The sequence below is a fragment of the Monodon monoceros genome, unplaced genomic scaffold (genome assembly GCF_005190385.1).
Source record: "Monodon monoceros isolate NGI ecotype Baffin Bay Population unplaced genomic scaffold, NGI_Narwhal_1 Super_Scaffold_3, whole genome shotgun sequence".
In the NCBI taxonomy this organism is placed as follows: Eukaryota; Metazoa; Chordata; class Mammalia; order Artiodactyla; family Monodontidae; genus Monodon; species Monodon monoceros.
Window position 1 is genome coordinate 12,723,134 of NW_021703780.1, and position 18,712 is coordinate 12,741,845.

At 48.8% G+C, this 18,712-nt stretch overlaps 1 protein-coding gene across 5 annotated transcripts in view; it reads left to right on the forward strand.

The window, feature by feature from the left end:
* Window positions 1–18,712, forward strand: part of JARID2 (jumonji and AT-rich interaction domain containing 2) — a 244,114-nt gene that overhangs the window by 199,914 nt on the left and 25,488 nt on the right. For all 5 annotated transcript variants that reach the window (XM_029242945.1, XM_029242947.1, XM_029242949.1 and 2 more), the window contains one exon: window positions 13,048–13,280. In XM_029242945.1, coding sequence (XP_029098778.1) covers window positions 13,048–13,280 — 233 coding nt within the window. The remainder of the gene's footprint in view (window positions 1–13,047; window positions 13,281–18,712) is intronic.

Consider the following 18,712-nt stretch of genomic DNA (forward strand, 5'->3'; position numbering starts at 1 on the left):
CGAGGAGTGTCGGGAAATGCAGCAGCATCTGCACCCCCCCCCCCCCCCGGGCGCAACACTGAAATGTGGGGAAATAAATGCACTGAAAACAAAATGGGGAAAACTAACTCTTTATTACGGGGTAGCTTTGGCCCCAAACCCTGATCTGGCGGCAGGTCCAGAGTTTTATTTAGGCTGTGTTGGTTTGAAGAAACGAGAACCCAAGCTGCCGATGGTGTCCTGCTTTATCTCGTTTCTCCCCTAAACTTGAACCCCAGTGAAGCAGCAGGTTCCCTACAGAGCAGGAGTGGAGCTAGTGGGAGCTGATGCCAGGAGAGAATGCTCGCTCCCCCTGCCCTCCCCGTAGGTGTCTAATGGGGCCTGGCTGGGGCAGCGCTCAACTTCCCAGGGATAGGAGCCCTGACCCCAGTAGTCCCCTGCCAGAGCCTGGTGACCCCAGGCTCATGTTTAGTTGCGCAACCATTGCAGAGGACTCAAGTGTTCTCATTTATAACCCACTGTGCATCCTAAGGGAAGTGGATGTGTTTATTAAAATGCATAATCCGAAATGACGAGGATGGCATCACACGTGCTTTTGACCTTGGCTCAACACTCAAGGGTTACAGTAAGAATGCCTCCAGCAGCTTCTATTTCGACGGCTCTTCAGAGTTTCCAGAATGTGCTTCAGTATACAGAACCTCAAATGATCCTAACAGTAGAGCCCTTAGCTAATCTCTGTATTTGGCCATCAAACAACACAATCAAAACGTGGCTCTTGTATTTGTGTTACAAGTTGATATTTGAAGTGGCTCGGTTTTTGAGAAGTTCTCGTCGTTGGTAATTGTTTTTCAGCAGGGTAAGTGAGGTAGGGTAGAGGAATTAATGCTTTTGTCTGGAATGATGCTGGCTTTGGTTTTTCCTGGGTGGTGAGGCATTCCTTAGCCTTTGCACAGGAGAAGTCAGTGAGGGTGGATTGTTCCCATCAGCCCCATGTTGTATATTCTCCACACGCTTGTTTTGCACTTAATGAAAAGTGGAAGGAATAGCAGAGACCGCTGTCTCTTTGTGTGCTCCTCTGTTTCTGAAGAAGGACATTTCTCACAAGTCTTCCCCCCCCCCCCACAAGTGTTTTTTAAACAACATGTTATCGGACTCCCAGCTGGAATAATTTCATTGCTTTTGGATTGACATGGTGGTGGTGGGGGAGTTGTGTAAGGGCCGAAAAGCGGTTGCTTGGGTGACTTCACCCCATTTCTGCCCTGTGATTGCCTTTGAGGTGCATTCAGCACCCTTCTGTCTGGGTGGTGGAGGGGTGGGTTGTGTGGGCAGAGCCAGGGTCCCCCCATGTGCCACGGGGAGATGCTCTCCAGCTGAGGAATGCTTTTTTCTTTTACCTTCCACCCCTCTTCCATTTGGGGCCACTTGACCTAGTGGTTGAGATCAGGACACTGATGCTTGTCTGCCCTTATGTGGTTGCAACTTTGGGCAGTTTTAGTTTTCTTATCTTTAAAGAGGTAGTAGGAGTGCTTTTTCATAGGTTTTTATTTTATTTTTAATTAATTAATTAATTAGTGGCTGCGTTGGGTCTTCGTTGCTGTGCGCGGGCGTTCTCTAGTTGTGGCGAGCGGGGGCTACTCTTCATTGCGGTGTGCGGGCTTCTCATTGCGGTGGCTTCTCGTTACGGAGCACGGGCTCTAGGCACGCAGGCTTCAGTTGTTGTGGCATGCGGGCTCTAGATCTCGGGCTCAGTAGTTGTGGCTTGCGGGCTCTAGATCTCAGGCTCAGTAGTTGTGGCGAATGGGCTTAGTTGCTCCGTGGCATGTGGGATCTTCCCGGACCAGGGCTCAAAGCCGTGCCCCCAGCATTGGCAGGCAGATTCTTAACCACTGCACCACCAGCGAAGTCCTTTCATAGGTTTTTGTGACTGGCAAATGAGTCAATATAGGTTTTATTCCTATGTGGTAGAGAACACTGTATTGGCTGTTAACTCCACGTGTGACTGAGATGATCTTGAAGTGTAGAACAACCTTGCAGTTGATAAGAGAATCCTGGAAAGTTAGTACGTTTCAAATACCTGGCACGCCGTGAGGGCTGCCCAAGGGGGCTGCTGTTAGCACTGTGACGTTACTGACCGCATCTGAGGGAGTTGCTCCGAGTGTGGTAGATGGTCGCCGGTGACACCCGTCCACCAGTATGACCAGCCCGTCCCTGTTTCTTTTCATCTTGTTGAAGCGTTTGCTCTCTCGGTCCACGTGGGACCTTGGGGATATACACACACATCTAGGACTGCTCTGGCCCCTGGTAGTTTGGTGTGCGGACGGACACCTGGCTTTTCCATTAGGGTTCAGGAGTGGGTAGGGATGGCGTTTCATTTGGGGGTGATGAAAACATTTTAAACTTGTATTTTTGTGGTGATGGTTGCCCAACTCTGTGAATATGCCAGAGTCCACTGGACGGCGCGCCTTGAGCGGGTGGGTCACATGCTATGTGAATAATAGCTTACTGAAGAGCAGCACAGGTCTGCTAGTACTGAGTGAGTGACAGGTGCGCTCAGCACAGCGCCCGGTGCTTGATTGAGTTCTCCGAAAGGGGGCGCTGGCTACTGTCCTGTTGCTGGCCTCAGGCCCCATGACTCTTCTCAAGAACTGTGATACTCTGCAGTTCTGAAGAAATTAACGGTTTTCAGAATCTTCAAACAATTTCGTTGTCCGTACTTGCCTGGGATACGTTTACATCATACATATTATAAATTGCATTGCTGAGCTGTTCACCCAGCTGCTCAGTATTTAGTATTTCCAGCTAAATTCATCTGGCTTGTCTTAAGGGGACTTTTTAGTCACTTGGGAAGTTGTGCTGTTCCCAGAGACTATACAGTGTGAGTATAGGATTTCCAAAAGTCATTCCTTTCCTGGCTGGAGGGTTGGTGTGGTACCATAGCAGATCTACAGAATTTATTTGGAGAACCTTGAAAACAGTCCTTATTACAATGCAGATATTTCTGTATTTGGTTTTCTGTACTAATATTTTTATTCTGCAAATAACCAATTCTTCTATAACTTGTAGAGTGACTGTGTACATGGAGTGCCTTCCAGTTTAACTCTTGTGCACACATTCAAGGTATCTCTCTCCCCCAGTTTGTTGTGAATAGTTAGAGCTTCCTTGTTCAGATCCGAAGGTGTGCTAGAGTCTTGCCATTCACTTCAGAAGTGGTTGGCCTTTTAGAATTCATATCCTTGAACGCAGGGCTTTATGAAACCCTGAGCTACAAAAACAGTTCATTCATTTGCTCTTCCAGAGTTGACGCTTGTCCCCCTCTGAGTATAACCCATAGTTCTCTGCTCTGTCTTATTTCTGGAGGGTGAGAAAGTATGAGATTCCCCTTGGACCACTGCCCACCCTCCCAACAGGCCCTCAGCCCAGGCAGTCCTCTGTCCCTGCCATGGCATGTTGGAGAATGCAAGAGCCATGGAGCCACCTGAATCGCAGACAGGCAGGGGGTCAGTCACCATCTGGCCATCCGTCTTGTCCTTTCCTTGGCTCCTTTGGGGGCCAAGGGGGCCAAGAAACCATTTTTCAATGACAGAAGCCATTCATTTGGATTGATGGTCTTTCTGATGCCCTGACCTTTATATTCTCATAAAGGTCATGTGCCATTTTCAAACTTTGGTGTCTGCAGTTATTAGGATCCTATGTAAGAAACGTGTTTAATTGGCAAATCTATCTAACTCTGTCAGGTACGTTACATCAGTATCCATAATGTATTCACATTTCTAGATCTTGGAACCCTGGTAATAACCAAGTTTTTTGATAGGAAAAACATTCTATGACTTACAGATTCAGGTTCTTACAAAGAGAAGAAAATCCAATTTGCTTTAAAACTTCTTTTCAAGAGATTTGTTTCCTGTTACACACGTAACCGAAGTGATAAGATTTCACTGAGTGGAAATTCCAGAGGGCTTTCGCAAATTCTGTGTAAACCAGTAGAACTTGCTTGTGATACTGGCTCAGGGTGCTTGGAGGCCTCTGTAGGTTTCAGCCCTTGCTGTGGGCTCCCAGCGTGAGTGAGATCCTCATGGGGCTTATGCTGACCTACAAGTCCTGGCTTTCTCTACCTTGACACGTGATTGCTGTAGCTAAGTCAGTGGAGCCGTTTTTACCCAGGGCAAACTGGGTTTCAGCACTCAACACAGGCGGCATTAAAACCCTTTTGAACTGTTGGCACAGGTTGGCAGACACATTCCATTGTTTTCAGACAATAGTGACTCAAAGTTGAACTGGCTCCAGGGAGCAAGTGCGGCTTTTGTACAGTAACAAGGATTCAGTGCCAGCCGATTGATGGAGTCTGTCTTCCCCGAGTCAGGACGCCTTGTAATGACACGAAGCTTACATTTAAATATCTGGCTCCAGATCAGAAACTTGGCGTGCTTCTCTTTTCCTTTCTGTAGCACAGTCTTCTCTATTTACAACGATTCTTTTTTTGTCCCTTCGATTTGTTTTGGGGGTGGGACGGGTCTTATTTTAGGTAATTTGGGGGTTAGTCCCACGTTCAGCTTCCTGCTTCTTCTTTCCTCCTGTGCATCGTGTGTCTGCTGGCAGACCTTCCGGCCCAGCTTTCGGTAATGGCTCTTGTATTTCTCCTTCAAGGTGAAGGTTAGATGTGCTGGGTCATCTCAGGATATCATAGGACTTTTGCCAGATGCCAAGAAAGGAGTCCTCTTTCCTGCTCACCTAATAAAAAACTTGCTGTCATTCAGATGAGGTGCCTTTGGCAGCACAAATAATTAGCAAGATTGGGGCGCCTGGCTCTGGCAGGGGAAGGGGGCAGGCAGAAGTGCCACTGCTGACCTGTGTGCTCTGTTGAAAGGGAATGACTGTTTTCACATGTGGGTCTTTGCTGTTATAGCAGGCGCTTTTAAGAAGATCCAACTTTCTTATATTTGCACAGCTCCTTTCTCTGTAGAACGGATAGCATTTTACATACTTTATTTTGAATACTTTAGCGATTCCTGAAGGGCAGATAAGGGCAGGCAGCTGGTTTGTTTTGTAGTTGTGGGAATTCAGGCATAGATGTGTTTGGACCTGGTGGCTAGAAATCGCAACCAAACTATCCCTGTCCCTGCAAGAGGTTGTGTGTGGAGTGAGGGTTTTAAAGACCTTATGATCAGCGTTTTATCGACTGCCTTGTGGATCCCCCAGGAATCTCGTCCGGATCTGTGTGGACAGAGTCAGATGGGGGAACACCGTTTAGTACAGACTCTGGAGCTGTAGACGTGAGTTCCTCCTTGGAAAGCATCGCTTTCCACCTTACAGATGATCGCGGGATTTTGCTGGTGAAGATGTTTCTAAAGTGCCTTCTTGCCGGTTTCTTTTTCGACCCTTTCTGGGAGCAAACCTTACCTTCTGAAGTGACCCTAAGTCAGAATACCAGCCTTTGGGTTTAAAGGTTTTGCTCGCTGTGGTGTGGAAACCCTTGTCTACAGACCATTTAACTTTCAGAGTATGTATATACAAATCAATATATTTGTCTCTGTTCATTAATGCAGAGGTGTTTGTATCTGAGCACAAAACAATTTCCTAATATGGTTCACCGTGATAAATGCTTTTTTCCTCTCCTTAAAGAAATGAGTCCAATTATTTCTTTTAATTGGAGACTGTGTGTGTGTGTGTGTGTGTGTGTGTGTGTGTGTGTGTGTGTGTGTACTCTGTACATCTCGAACTTTCTGTCTCTTATGTTCACAGGATTTAGGCTTTTCCTGTGAGAGTGAATATTTTTTCCTTTCTCCTTCTCTCCTCTTCTGGAGAATCTTACAAATTAAGACAAAAGATAATTACTTGGAGGAGCAAAACTGCAGGTTCCCACGACACTTAAAATTAATGAGCTGTTGAGGACAAAACATACCTCGTCTCAGGCACCATCATCTTCACCTAACAAGCGCCCCCCCATCCACCTCCCAGTGACACGTGAGTTGGCTTTTTGGCTGTGTTTGCCATTTGGGTGGACGGCTGCTGTAAACAGCAAGGCGGTTACAGAACGGGGATTCCTTTGAGAACTCTCCCTTTGTTTGCAAATCAAAGTAAATTTGATTCAATTTTTAATTTTTGTATTTTTGAAAACCTTCCCCTTTCCCGATCATCTGATCAAAATAGTCTTTAGTAGAAACTTGTGCTGCAGTTCACAGAGCAGCCGCTTTGGTTTATTACGTTAAGGGCACGTGCCTCCCTCTTGCCTCTCCTGTCTGTGATCAGGGTCCCCTTTCCCCACAGTGTTTTCCTAGGGAGTCATTTTTGGTGTTTGTGGTGTCAGAGCCCCTACAGGGCATTAGAACAGAAGCAGAGTTGTGCGTTCTGTTTCAGGTACAGATAATGACAGTGAAGGCTCTGTCCTCCCGCCCCCGGATCTCAGAAAGATGTTGCTGGCTAACCCCAGTGCCAGCTTTTAACTAAGCTCCTTGAAGTCTCTTTCTAGCAACTGGCCTTGCCCCCATGGTTCACCTGGAAAAGAAAAGAGTGACAAACTGTGAGCACTGGTGCCCTGATGCCCATGTGGCATTGACCCGGTCATGGTGTGGTGATCCTTACAAGCTAACGCTTGCCCACTGCTGCCGCAAAGATCCTTTCTAGACTAATATCTTCTCACTGAATCCTCCAAGCGACCCTATGAGATAAGTAGTTAATTGGGAAACTAAGGCTTGGACAGGAAACCATTCCAAGGTCAGACAGTTAGCAAATGATTTATCTGGATTCAACTTTAAGTAGCTTCATTTTAGAGCCTGAGTTTTTTGGGGGCTTTGTAGGTCTAGACATAAGTACAGGGGCCCTCAAACCCTCTAGTAAATCACGGTGTAGCTAATAACCACGGAAAAGATGATCCAGCCTACTGGTTTCAGGCTTGTTGGTCTCAAGACCCATTTCTGCTCTTAAAAAACTATTGAGGGACCCCAGGAGGCTTTTAGTTTGTGGATTGTATTTATTGATATTTACCATATTAAAATTAAAGACTGAGGTAATTTAGAAATATTTCCTCATTTAAAAATAACACAAACCCCCATTACATGTTAACACAAAGAACATAGTCGTGTAAAGGGACAATATTCCAAACCCCAAAAGTTACAGGAGAGGAGGGTTGCATGATTTTCCATTTTTGCAGATGTCCTTGAAGTCTGGCCTAGGAGATGATGGCTAGATTCTTAGGTCTGCTTCTGCATTCAGTCATATACGAAGAAAATCAGTCTCAGACAAAGAGGTGGTTGGAAGAGGGAGGAGCCTTTGTGAAGATTTTATTCTTTGATTTCACACCCAGACTCAACCAGTGGTAGTTTCTTCAGGGTCAGTTGTTACCATCATCTGAACCCACATCGGTGAGCTTCTCCTGCTCTGTTACGTTAACATCCATTGGTTTGCCTTCTCCCTCGAATGGCTCTCTGACCCACACACAATTTTGTAATGTCTTGTATTGATTGTTTGAAAATAATGGTTCACTGGGTTATCCACCCCTACCAGTCATCGGCACCTTCCGTTAACGCTGTTTCAAAGAATCTTCTCTCTGCACTGAACTCATCGGGAAAGTCTTTAAGTGTTGAGAGGACATCGAACTCATGGTGGCAGATACACGTTTTCCAGAATTGTAATTTTTGCCTGAAATCGTGAATTCTGTCATTGGCAGCAAACATTGTTACTTTTTCCTTGACAGCCTCACTTTATCCATTTTTGAGAAAATGGCTGACAAATAACTGCATCGGTTGTCCTTTCAAATAAAAATAGCATTCCGTGAAAAAGCAGCTACCTTACAACTTGATCTCACAAGTGCTTTTCCCTAGGAATAGCCGTCATACTGGTATTCAGGAGAAATGCCTTATGTGTGGTTCCTTTTTTTTTTTAAAGTAAATTTATTTATTTTATTTATTTTGGCTGCATTGGGTCTTTGTTGCCGCGCTCGGGCTTTCTCTAGTTGGGGTGAGCAGGGGCTACTCTTCGTTGCGGTGCACGGGCTTCTCATTGTGGTGGCTTCTCTTGCTGTGGAGCACAGGCTCTAGGCATGCGGGCTTCAGTAGTTGTGGTGCGTGGGCTCAGTAGTTGTGGCTCACGGGCTTAGGTGCTCCGCGGCACGTGGGATCTTCCCAGACCAGGGCTCGAACCCGTGTCCCCTGCATCAGCAGGCAGATTCTTAACCACTGCGCCACCAGGGAAGCCCTGTGGTTCCATTTTTGTCACACAAAGTATGTGTATTCCAGGGTTGAGATTTAATACTGTTAACAATTTCTATTGTTTTATCACTTTCCAAAGTGAAACTTTTTTTTTTAACTGCTAGTAAATGGTAATGAAGATTACCAATATTTGTTCATTTAGTTTGGTGCCACTGCATTGATTTGTGTTGAATTTTGCTACCTGTTGACGTTTTCTTTTGGTTTTGTTCTGTTTTTAGTTTTATGGAGATGTAATTCACATATCATAAAATTTACCCACAGTGTACAATTTCGTAGTTTTTAGTATATTCACAGAGTTGTGTAATGATCATCACAGTCAACTTTAGAACATCTTCATCGCGTTCACCCTGAAAAATCTGTACCCATTAGGAGTCATTCCCATTTTCCTGAACCCTCCCCACCCCCTGGCAACCACTAACATACTTTCTGTCTCTTATGTATTGGTCTAGTCATTTCATAGGAATGGAATCCTATAATAGGTGACCTTTTGTCCTTAGCTTCTTTCACGTCCCATAATGTCTGCAAGATTCGTCCATGCTGGAGCACGTATCTGTTCCTGATTCCTTTTTATGGATAGATAACACCCCATTTTGTTTAGCTAAATGCCAGTGCATGAACCTTTGGATTTTTTCCCCAGTTATTAACTATTGTTAATATTTCTGCTCTGAACATTCGTATACGTGTTTTTATGTGGACATATTTTTCATTTCTCTTGTGCTCGTACCTGGGAGTGGAGTTGCTGGGTCATATGGTGACTCTGTTTCACATTTTGAGGAACTTCCAGATGGTTTTCTAGAGTGGCTGCACCATTTTACATTTCCACCTGCAGTGTTTGAAGGTTCCACTCTGCATTCTCACCCACACTTGCCTTTATCCATCTTTGTGAACATAGCCATCCTAGGGGGTGTGAAGTGGTATTTCATGGTCATGTTGGTTTGCATTACCCTGATGGCTGATCTACCTTTAGCCATTACCATCACTGAAATGTTAACGCAGTAAAAAAGGTAAATACTCTCAGGATAATTAAGAAAGTACTTTTGACCTAGGGGATCCCCTGAAAGGGTCTGTGGGTCGCTCGTTAAGCTGGTAGAACAACGAGGGCTGTGGTTTCAGCATCGTATTTTTCCTTGCTTGGCCAGGACGTTGGCACCGCCTGTGTTTTCCCATGAAATGGATATTGGGAGGCAGTGGTAGGCAGCCGGGTCTAGTAGGAGGTTATGGTGAGTCGGCTTAGGCCTGCCCTTGGGCTGTATTGAAGCCCATTCTTCTCCTGCATCTGCGGGGAGGGTGGGAGGCCAGAAGAAGAGCTCTTGCCACAATCGGCGTGTAATAACCTGAGATGGTCCTTTTAAAGAGGCAGCAGCAGTAAGGTCTCCCCAGTGCCGAGTGGCTGCTGAACCCAGACAGGGCACTGCACACTCTCCACGTAGGAGTGTGTGGTCCTCAGCCTTAGCGAGAAAACTGAGGATTTACACAGCTTGCCCAGGTGCAGGCCGTAGGGCTGGGAATTGAAGCACTCATACAACCTTGTGAAAGGGAACCAACCCCCAGAATAAATTTTTTTTGTAACCAAACAGAGAAGTAAGTAATTCTAGTATTAGCACACTGCTCATCTTGGTGGCAGTAGCAAAGGTCAGGAAAGTATGGAGTATTTAAGATTAAAAATAAAAAGATGAAACTTCCTGTGCTTTGTTTCAATAAAGGAGCTATGTTCACTGCCTGAGAAAATTGGTGAACGGTCAAGAATTGCCTAGATTCATGTTCCTTGGCTTGATTTTTAATCACGTTGAAGTATGACTTCTTATGGATGTTGCTTCTAATTTGTCTGGAAAGCGAGTGCAGATAGCGCCAGCTTGGGTATGATGAATGGATTCTGACAACGTGTAGTTAGTTACACTTAGAATAAATGCCAACCATTTGAAGCGCTCCGTTTTTCTGTAACAAAGTAACAGCAGAGCCTTGCACAACACGGGATCATATACTATTTTGCTGTGGTGTGGTCTTTACGCCTGTACTGAACAGAGTGTGTAATCACTGGGGCTGTGAGCAGCTTTAGAGATCAGGGCTCACAGCCCATCCAGATACGGAAAACGTGAATCTGTGTGTTACACCATATACGGTGTAATAACAAGTGCACTAAAGAAACAAATCTAAGCGATCGAATCAGAAACAATTAGGGGGAAACTTAGAGGAATGTCATACCATCTGAAAATATGTTCGGATATTTTTTCTTCTTCTTCTTCTTCTTGCGGGGTGCTGCTGGCTGCGTGTAAGAAAGTCCCCACCTCTGACCAGCTTCATGGGAGAACTTTCGAAGCTAAGAAACTTAAAAAGTGGGTTAGCAGATTTAGCAACATAACAGATGGAAAAGCAAAAAAGAGGAAAATATTTGCAATCTACAAGGCATAAATGTAATTTAAAGGCCACTTAGACAAATGGGGGGACAAAGAAAGCATTGATGGCACTGGGGAGGGCGTCCTTGGAAGACATACGTTACTGTCTGATGGACCAGTGGGAGAGGGGGTTTGCCTTCTGAGTCTTTAAGCTTCAGGAAGAGGTTTCAACTCAAAGGAGGAGGAAGTTTTTCTTTACAGCTGCCTGGTCCTGTGGTGACTTCTGCCTGGCATTCTGCAAGGCCTGGTTGGGGGGTGGGTAGCCTTGGAGTGGAGGTACCCAGTGGGCGGGTGGGCACAGTGACCTTTTAAGGCTCCTTCTGTCAGGAAATACTCCAGGAGCCTTTTTTTTTTTTTTGCGGTACGCAGGCCTCTCACTGCTGTAGCCTCTCCCGTTGCGGAGCACAGGCTCCGGACGCGCAGGCTCAGCGGCCATCGTGGCTTACGGGCCCAGCCGCTCCGCGGCATGTGGGATCCTCCCGGACCGGGGCACGAACCCGTGTCCCCTGCATCGGCAGGCAAACTCTCAACCACTGCGCCACCAGGGAAGCCCCAGGAGCCTTTTTAAAATGACAGCCGCAAGGGCTCACTGGCTTCCCTGGCTGTTCCGCGTGGAGCTCGTGGGGCCGGGCAGCCAAGCATGGGGCATCCTTCCTCCTTCCCTGGAGAAATAGGCCACCTTCCCAGGGGGTTTGGGATGCGGGTGTGGGGGGGACCTACGGGAACCAGAGAAGCAGATGTGAAGGGCCTGGAGATGCCGTGGAGGAGTGCCGGGCCCACCAGGTCTTTCCTGGAGTGCGAGTCCCGGCTGTGAACCGAGGAGAAACCTCAGGGCAGCAACGTGAAGTTTACTGTAAGGACCCTGAGCATCGCTGTTCTCTTCTCAACTCCCTGAAGCGGGTTCGGGGGTGTGCAGCAGGCACACAGGGAACCAGCACTGAGCACAACCTGGGGACCAGGAGGGTGGGCCTGGGAGGCAGCAGGGCCTGGTCTCGGCACTCGCCTTCCGTTGGCGTCCTCTGTAAAATGGGCATGAGGATAAGGTCCAGTCCCTTTGGGTTCAGAGGCTGTGACTTCCTCGCCTGACCATGGCCCCTGGGCTGTCGGCAAACACTTAATACTTGTATGTGTGTTGTGACTCCTGGGATAGAAACGGGTCCGGCTCAGAGCGCCTGTGCCTCTCTGTCCCTCTTCTCTGGTCACTGAGGGGTCAGGTGAGGCAGCTGTGTCCTGACCCATATCCGTCGGCAGATCTGCAGCCTTAAATGCATTACTTTAAACTGAAGAATATATTCTTTTTTCGGATCCCCTGTATCTTTATACATGAGGTGGTCCTGTTCGTGGAATGTGACTGTTGGTTTCTTTTTTTTTTTTTTTCCTATTAATTAATTTATTTTTGGCTGCGTTGTGTCTTCGTTGCTGCGCATGGGCTTTCTCTAGTTGCGGCGAGTGGAGGCTCCTCTTCATTGCGGTGCACGGGCTTCTCATTGCGGTGGCTTCTCTTGTGACGGAGCACAGGCTCTAGGCATGCGGGCTTCAGTAGCTGTGGCACACGGGCTTAGCTGCTCTGCGGCATGTGGGATCTTCCTGGACTAGGGCTCAAACCCGTGTCCTCTGCATTGGCAGGCAGATTCTTAACCACTGCGCCACCGGGGAAGCCCCTGTGTTGGTTTCTTCATTTTAATTCTTCTCTTTTTGTTTAAGGTGTTATGGTGATATTCTCAGGGCTACTGTGTATTTTGTGTGTGTGTGTGTGTGTGTGTGTGTGTGTGTGTGTGTGTTTATATTTTTGTTTTGTAGGGATTTTTTCTTTTTTTTTTGTGACTGCGTTGTGTCTTCGTTGCTGTGTGCGGGCTTTCTCTAGTTGCGGCGAGTGGGAGCTACTCTTTGTTGCGGTGTGCGGGCTTCTCATTGTGGTGCCTTCTCTTGTTGCAGAGCGTGGGCTCTAGGTGCATGGGCTTCAGTAGTTGTGGCACGTGGGCTCAGTAGTTGCTGTGCACGGGCTCAGTAGTTGTGGTTCGCAGGCTCTAGAGCGCAGGCTCAGTAGTTGTGGCACACGGGCTTAGTTGCTCCGCAGCATGTGGGATCTTCCCGGACCAGGGCTCAAACCCGTGTCCCCTGCATTGGCAGGTGGATTCTTAACCACTGCGCCCCCAGGGAAGCCCCTGTAGGGATTCTTTTAATGGAGTTTTCAGTGGTTTCAACCAAAGCAGACAGTTCCTAGGATGTGTTTATAACAAAAAGTTATAACAAAAAGTTATATTTTTTAGTCTCTCTGTGTTTAGGATTATTCCTGTCCTTCGTGGTGGTTGTTTTGACTTGAGGTTGGGTCTTGAGAGCGTGTGAGATGTGATGTTTGTCCAGAATGTTTTCCTTTTCTTTCTCCTTTTGTCTTTGGGGGATTTAGGGTACCTGGCAGCAGGCAGCATCCTCTGTAGTGACTTTGTTCTTCCTCTCTCCTTACTTTCCAGTTTTCAATGGTTCCAGCAGGTCATCACGGGAGAAGGAACCTGTTCAGAAACACAAAAGCAAAGAGGCCACTCCGGCGAAGGAGAAGCACAGTGATCCCCGGGCCGACGGCCGGAGGGAGCAGGCTTCCACGAGCCACCCCCCAGCGGCCCCCTCCGCGGGCTCCTCTGCCAGGGGGCTCCCCGCTCACCACCACCCCCCTCTGCATCGGTCGGCTCAGGACTTACGGAAACAGGTAAAGCCCAGCCCTGCCGCCAGGGGATCATGGTCTGGCCCGGAGGGTGCCGGCCTTCCTGCCAGATGCCACCGCCGCGTTTCATCAAGTTAACTGAAGGGGGAATGTGAGTAGTAGCCTTGAGAGATCCATCTTTCCAGAGCTCAGAAGGCAGGAAAGGACGCTCAGAGGTGAGGGGGTGACCTGGGCACAGAGGTGCCAGTGCACACGCCTCTCCTACCACGAAGATGGATTAGGTGGGGCTGTTGGTGGGTTTGCATCCCTCCCTGGAGGGTGCTGCCAGCACCCAGTGCCACCAGCAGTGGACCCTCGCTTGCTGGGATGCCCTAGAAGGGTAGGGAGGGAACACTCCTTCGTTACCCCTCCCCCACCCCAGCGCCCCGGGCACCAGGTGAGGCAAGGAGTCCCCAGGTGAGGCAAGGAGTCCTCAGCTGAGGCCGGGAGCCACAAATTACCTTGGAACAGGCCTGCACATGGCCTGGAGTGTCCCCTGTGCTTCTTGACGGACACGTTGGTGGCTCGCGGCAGGACTTCTGATAGGCCTCCAGGCGGTGATGAGACGGGTGCAGCCGCGGGGGACACTTACTCCGTCCTGCGCCCTCAGGGTTAGTGGAGGCTGCACGCGCTCTGCGCCACCCCCACCCCCACCAAACGCCCCGACTTCGGGGTCACATCCAGAATGCAGATCCTTTGTGGGTGCCTCTCCCTGCCCTTGGACAGAGTTCTCAGCACCTGGGAGGGGGTGTGGAGCTCGGTGAGGCCCTCACCCGGGTCCAGTGGCATTTCGTTACGCGCTCTGCTCCTGTTCTCACTCCATCTGAGAGTGGGTGAGCCATGGGGATCAGAGGTGCGCTCTCCACACTGGGAATTCTGTCACATACAGTTAACACTTTCCTTAGAATAGACTGATAACTCTAATCTGGAAAGATTGATTGATTCTGGGCGAGGCGCGTGTGGCCTGGAGATTCCCTGACGTGCACCATTGTGGAGAGAACTAACAGATAGATAGATGGTCATTGTGGTGTGAAGGTTGGAATTCCTCCTGTTGAATTGCTCTTTCTCCATGGTCTTTCTCATTCTTGATGACGTTGGGGACCATTGTCTCTGAATATGTAGCTGTATTCATGCACATACATAGGATTGTGTGTATACACACGTAGTATTAGTCTTAACCTTTAGCTTTCAAATATTACTCAGTTCTCCAGCTGGAGTGGACGAGGCAAGAATCCTCCTGTTTAATGTTTCTACGGTCCTCAGATTGCCACTTAGTGCTTCTGAAGTGTTATCTTGAGATTAAACAGGTGGTTTTTGCATATTTTAAACGTTGCCCACTGTTCCTGAAACACAAACCTCACGGTTTTCCTCACGAGAACACCTGAGCGTTGATTGTGGAATTGGCCGCCCCTGAGCTGGGTACCCGGTTTTCAGGACATAAAGTATAGGAGGCACCATCCCTTTGGTGTCTTGAGTCCCCATTCCATTTCCAAAGCTGTTGGCCGGACAGGCCTTTGTGCAGAACTTTCCTCCAGATCTTTGCTTATGAAAGAGAACAATTCAGAAGGGGGTCTAGAGAGGGAAGGGATCCATCTGTGGAGCAGGAATCTCAGTGAGGAATGAATGTGTGACTTTATTCACATAGAACCATAATCTCTCTCTCTCTCTCTCTCTCTCTCTGTCTCTCTCTCTCTCTCTCTTTTACACATGAGGCTGGATTGAGTAAACCCCTATCTCAGTTGGTCCAAGCTCATCCTCAGCCCCCAGCGCTTGCCCCTCAGTTCAGGATTTCCCTTTGTAACTGAACAAGAGGAGTTCTCGCAGTTGGAGGCGAGAGTTGAGGGGAGTAGAAGGTACCCCTTCCCTGGGATGGCCCCATCCCCTTGATCCACAGCAGGCTCACGCGGCCCCTTTTACACGCAGTGTAGAAGATGGAGGGGAGACCTGGGTAGCAGGGCAGACTCATCTGAGTGACTGTAGGAGCCTGGCCGGCTTTCTGGGTTCAGGTCTTGCAGGTGGGGTGTAACCGTCCCCGTCCCACCCCCTCCTGCCTGCCCTCCCTCCCCTGTCTAATCCAGCCGGGTGGGATGACCCAGGACTCCCAGGTCTAGTTGGGCTCTGACCACGACCTTCACCCGAGACTTAAGCTGTAATAGTTAACCTTCCTGAGCCTTATTGTTCATTTGGAGCCAATGATGCCAACTCTTCTCCCAGGGACATTGTGAGAAATGAAAGGATCATTTTGATACCATCAAATCCCATTAGTTAAGTACTCTAAGAAAAAAGGTCCATAGGAGCCTATTGTAGATCCCTTTGTAATGGCCTGATGCAAGTGATTAGAATCTGACCTTTCATCTTTTCAACTGCATAAAAGATGGGAGGCCCAGAGAATACTCGGATCTGTAATGTCAGATATGATTAATTTTTTTCTGTCGGCCTGAAAGAAAAGATCAGTGATTGTACGAAGTACAGCTGCCAGGGTGGAGGGATGCCCTATGTAGGGGTGCTGCTGAGAAGTGACCATGCCCTGCTGGCCCCAGTGCACCGACAGCTCACTCTTGTTGCTAGGACGTTGCCTCTCACGGTGCTGGGTGGGGTGCTCAGCTTCATAAGAGCCCCGGCCTTTGAGACTCAGAGCATGAGAACTCAGTGTGAGGGGCCTCCCTAATCCTCCAGCTTTTATTCTCCCAAAGGCTCCAGGTGTGCCAGGTGACACCCACACATGGGTAGCAGCCCTGCAACTGCCCTGGGTGATGATTTGGATGTGTGGTAGGTGTCGAGTGCTTCCTTAGAGCAGTACATACGTAATGTGCAGTAAAAATTACAAATTGAGGATGGAGAAACAACCATTCTTACACCTAGAGAGGGTGTGGAGATGTTTTCCAAGCGTGTCGTGAAGAGGCTTTTGCAGACAACTGTGTGTGGTTGGTAAGCCAGGATGTGGAAGACGTGGGTGGTGAGGCTGCCCCCGGCTGGCACACCTCCCGTTCTCATCTGTTGCGCTGAGGCTGAGCCGTAACGTGAGGGAGAAAACCACCAGCTTGTGTGGCAGGGCAGACACGCCCGGCGGAGGGTCTGCTGGGCTGTGGCACCTTTGAGGAGAGGTTTTCACACTCAAATGTACGGCAGTTGGAAAAAGTCTTGGCCTAGTCGGATGGAGAGAGGAGGCCGAGCTGTTCAGACCGAAGAGTGAGGCGTATTCTTTAACATTCTGGAAAATGAAAAATGAGCATCCAGAGAGAAATGGAGAGACTCGCCTCAGCTAGAAGAATGTGGAAGGTCTGACCGAGCTCTTCATCAGGTCTTGCGGGGAGTTTGAACTGCGCCTCTGTCACGTGGTGCTTGTGACTGGGTCAGGTGGCCTGCAGAGGGGAGGGGGCAGGTGCTTCGGGAAGGTTTGGGGCTCCGACCAGGACCAGGTGTTCCTTTTGGAGAGCAGGGCTGCGTCAGCCGTGTGCCTCTGCTCACTAACTTCCAGGTGCCCGCCACACCAGCAGGCCTGCCTTCCCTGTCCGTAACTTGCTGCCTGTCCAGTGGATTCTGTTCATTTAGGCTCTTTTGCTATTTAATTTGAATTTTAAAGTCCAAATACACTGTCCCCAACCAATAATGTTTCTCTTGGGCACCTTTGCTGCTGCTCTGAGACGATGGGCAGAGCCACTTGACTCAATGACTCCCTCTAGTGGGAAATGGGAGTTTGGTAGTTGACTTTCTGGTTGAACTGAGGACCGCTTCATGTCTGTGCGACAGAGGTAACCTGAGCTACAGGTGCCGGGTGGGCAGTGGTGGGTCGAGACACCCCACTTCCTGCAGAGCTGGGTGACAGCTGTGGGGTGCAACATCAGAAGCCCACACCTGAGCCGAGAAGGAACACCTTGAAGAGATGTTAAGTTATTCAGCTGAAGGGCCTTTATTGCCCCCCAGAGGGCTCTGCCTCCTGCCTCCTGCCTCCTGCGTGTTGATTTTCCAGTGAATTACAGTGACCCCTCTCCCCGTGTCAGCACTTCCTCCAGATGTGTAGAGTTGAGAGCAGGCCCGTGGGGTGGGCTGGCCAGGTGACCTGGGCGTGTGTTGAGGTGAAACTTAGTGTTGGGCTCTCTTCCATGGTGGAATAGAGCGGTGGCTGGGGAGACGCCCAGTGTGAAGGTGAGACAGTGCCTCGGTCCATAGCTTTGTCTCCTTTGGTACCAATTACTCATTGGACCCCGGAGGCAAGCACAGGCCAATGACTAGGCGTCTGTGTTTATAGAAATAGGTAAATAAGAAGACGATCTTTTTGCCATTGAAGATGGTGAAATAGTTATGCAGAATTCCACCATGTGAAAATTTGGAATTTCCTGTACGACAGTGAGCCAGGAGATCAGGTGGCCCCGAGAAGCCGGACTGGATTGACCCGGGGCCCTGCACTGTTCCTCCAGGTAGAATCTGGGAGAGTGGAAGCCTGGCTTCCCGGCCTCCTGCAGGTGCACAGCTCTGTCGGGGGAGCGCAGAGCTGTCGGGGACTTGCACACACTGAGCCCCTTTCTCCATCCTCACCGGTTAGGTCAGAATCTGGATGGGGAGGGCTTTAGACTGGAATCAGCATTATTTTCAAGCTCCCCAGGGGTTCTCTGGGCTCCCGGGTTTGGGAGGCACTGAACCTAAACCTCGGCAAGACATGACGGCTGGCGGTGGGCTCTGCCGGCAGGAGCTGGTTGGTGGTGTCCACTGTGCAGTGGTTGCCATTTCTGCTGGCGGATCCTTATCTTCAAGAAGGGATGAACGGTGCCCTGCGTCTGCTTATGTGTAAGTTGGGTGAGAGTCGGAGCAGGTTAACCACAGATTGAGGGCTTCGAGGGGTGTCTTCTCTGAAGATGCAGGTCCCTGAGCATCTTGCTGATGGAAAACTCTTTCTGTGAGCCTCTGCAGGATTTTACTGTTTCCTTTAGTTTTTCTAAATGGTTTGTTTTGTTTTTAGTCAATGGATATTTGCATCCCTCACCGTACATCCTATTCCAAATTAGTGGTACTTATCATGGAAATTTTGTCTTTGCCCCTGCCCCTGGTTTTATAAATTTGTTTTTAATTTATTGTTGCCAGGCTGCTAGTTCTGTTCTGGTTTTGTTTTAAAATTTCCTGTTACGTATTCTAGACCACCTGCTCTGTCAGTCCTGCTTCATTCTCAAGTGGCCGGCAGTGGTGCATCCAGGCCGTAGTTCCTGGGCCTTCTCTTTGGCCTCTCCCTCCCCAGTGGGGTCTGGGACCTCACTGAGTCCAGAAGTCAAGGCTGGCTCCCCAGAAACCTGGTTACCAAACGCCCCGGGTTTGGCTCATGGAACACAGTCTCACACCAAGAATTCACGGCTTTCATTGGACCGCGTGTAATTGGCGAATGAAGAAATACAGGTCTGGGGGCTTCTCTCCTTTTTCTGTTTTCATAACCTTCTGTTGGTAGTCTG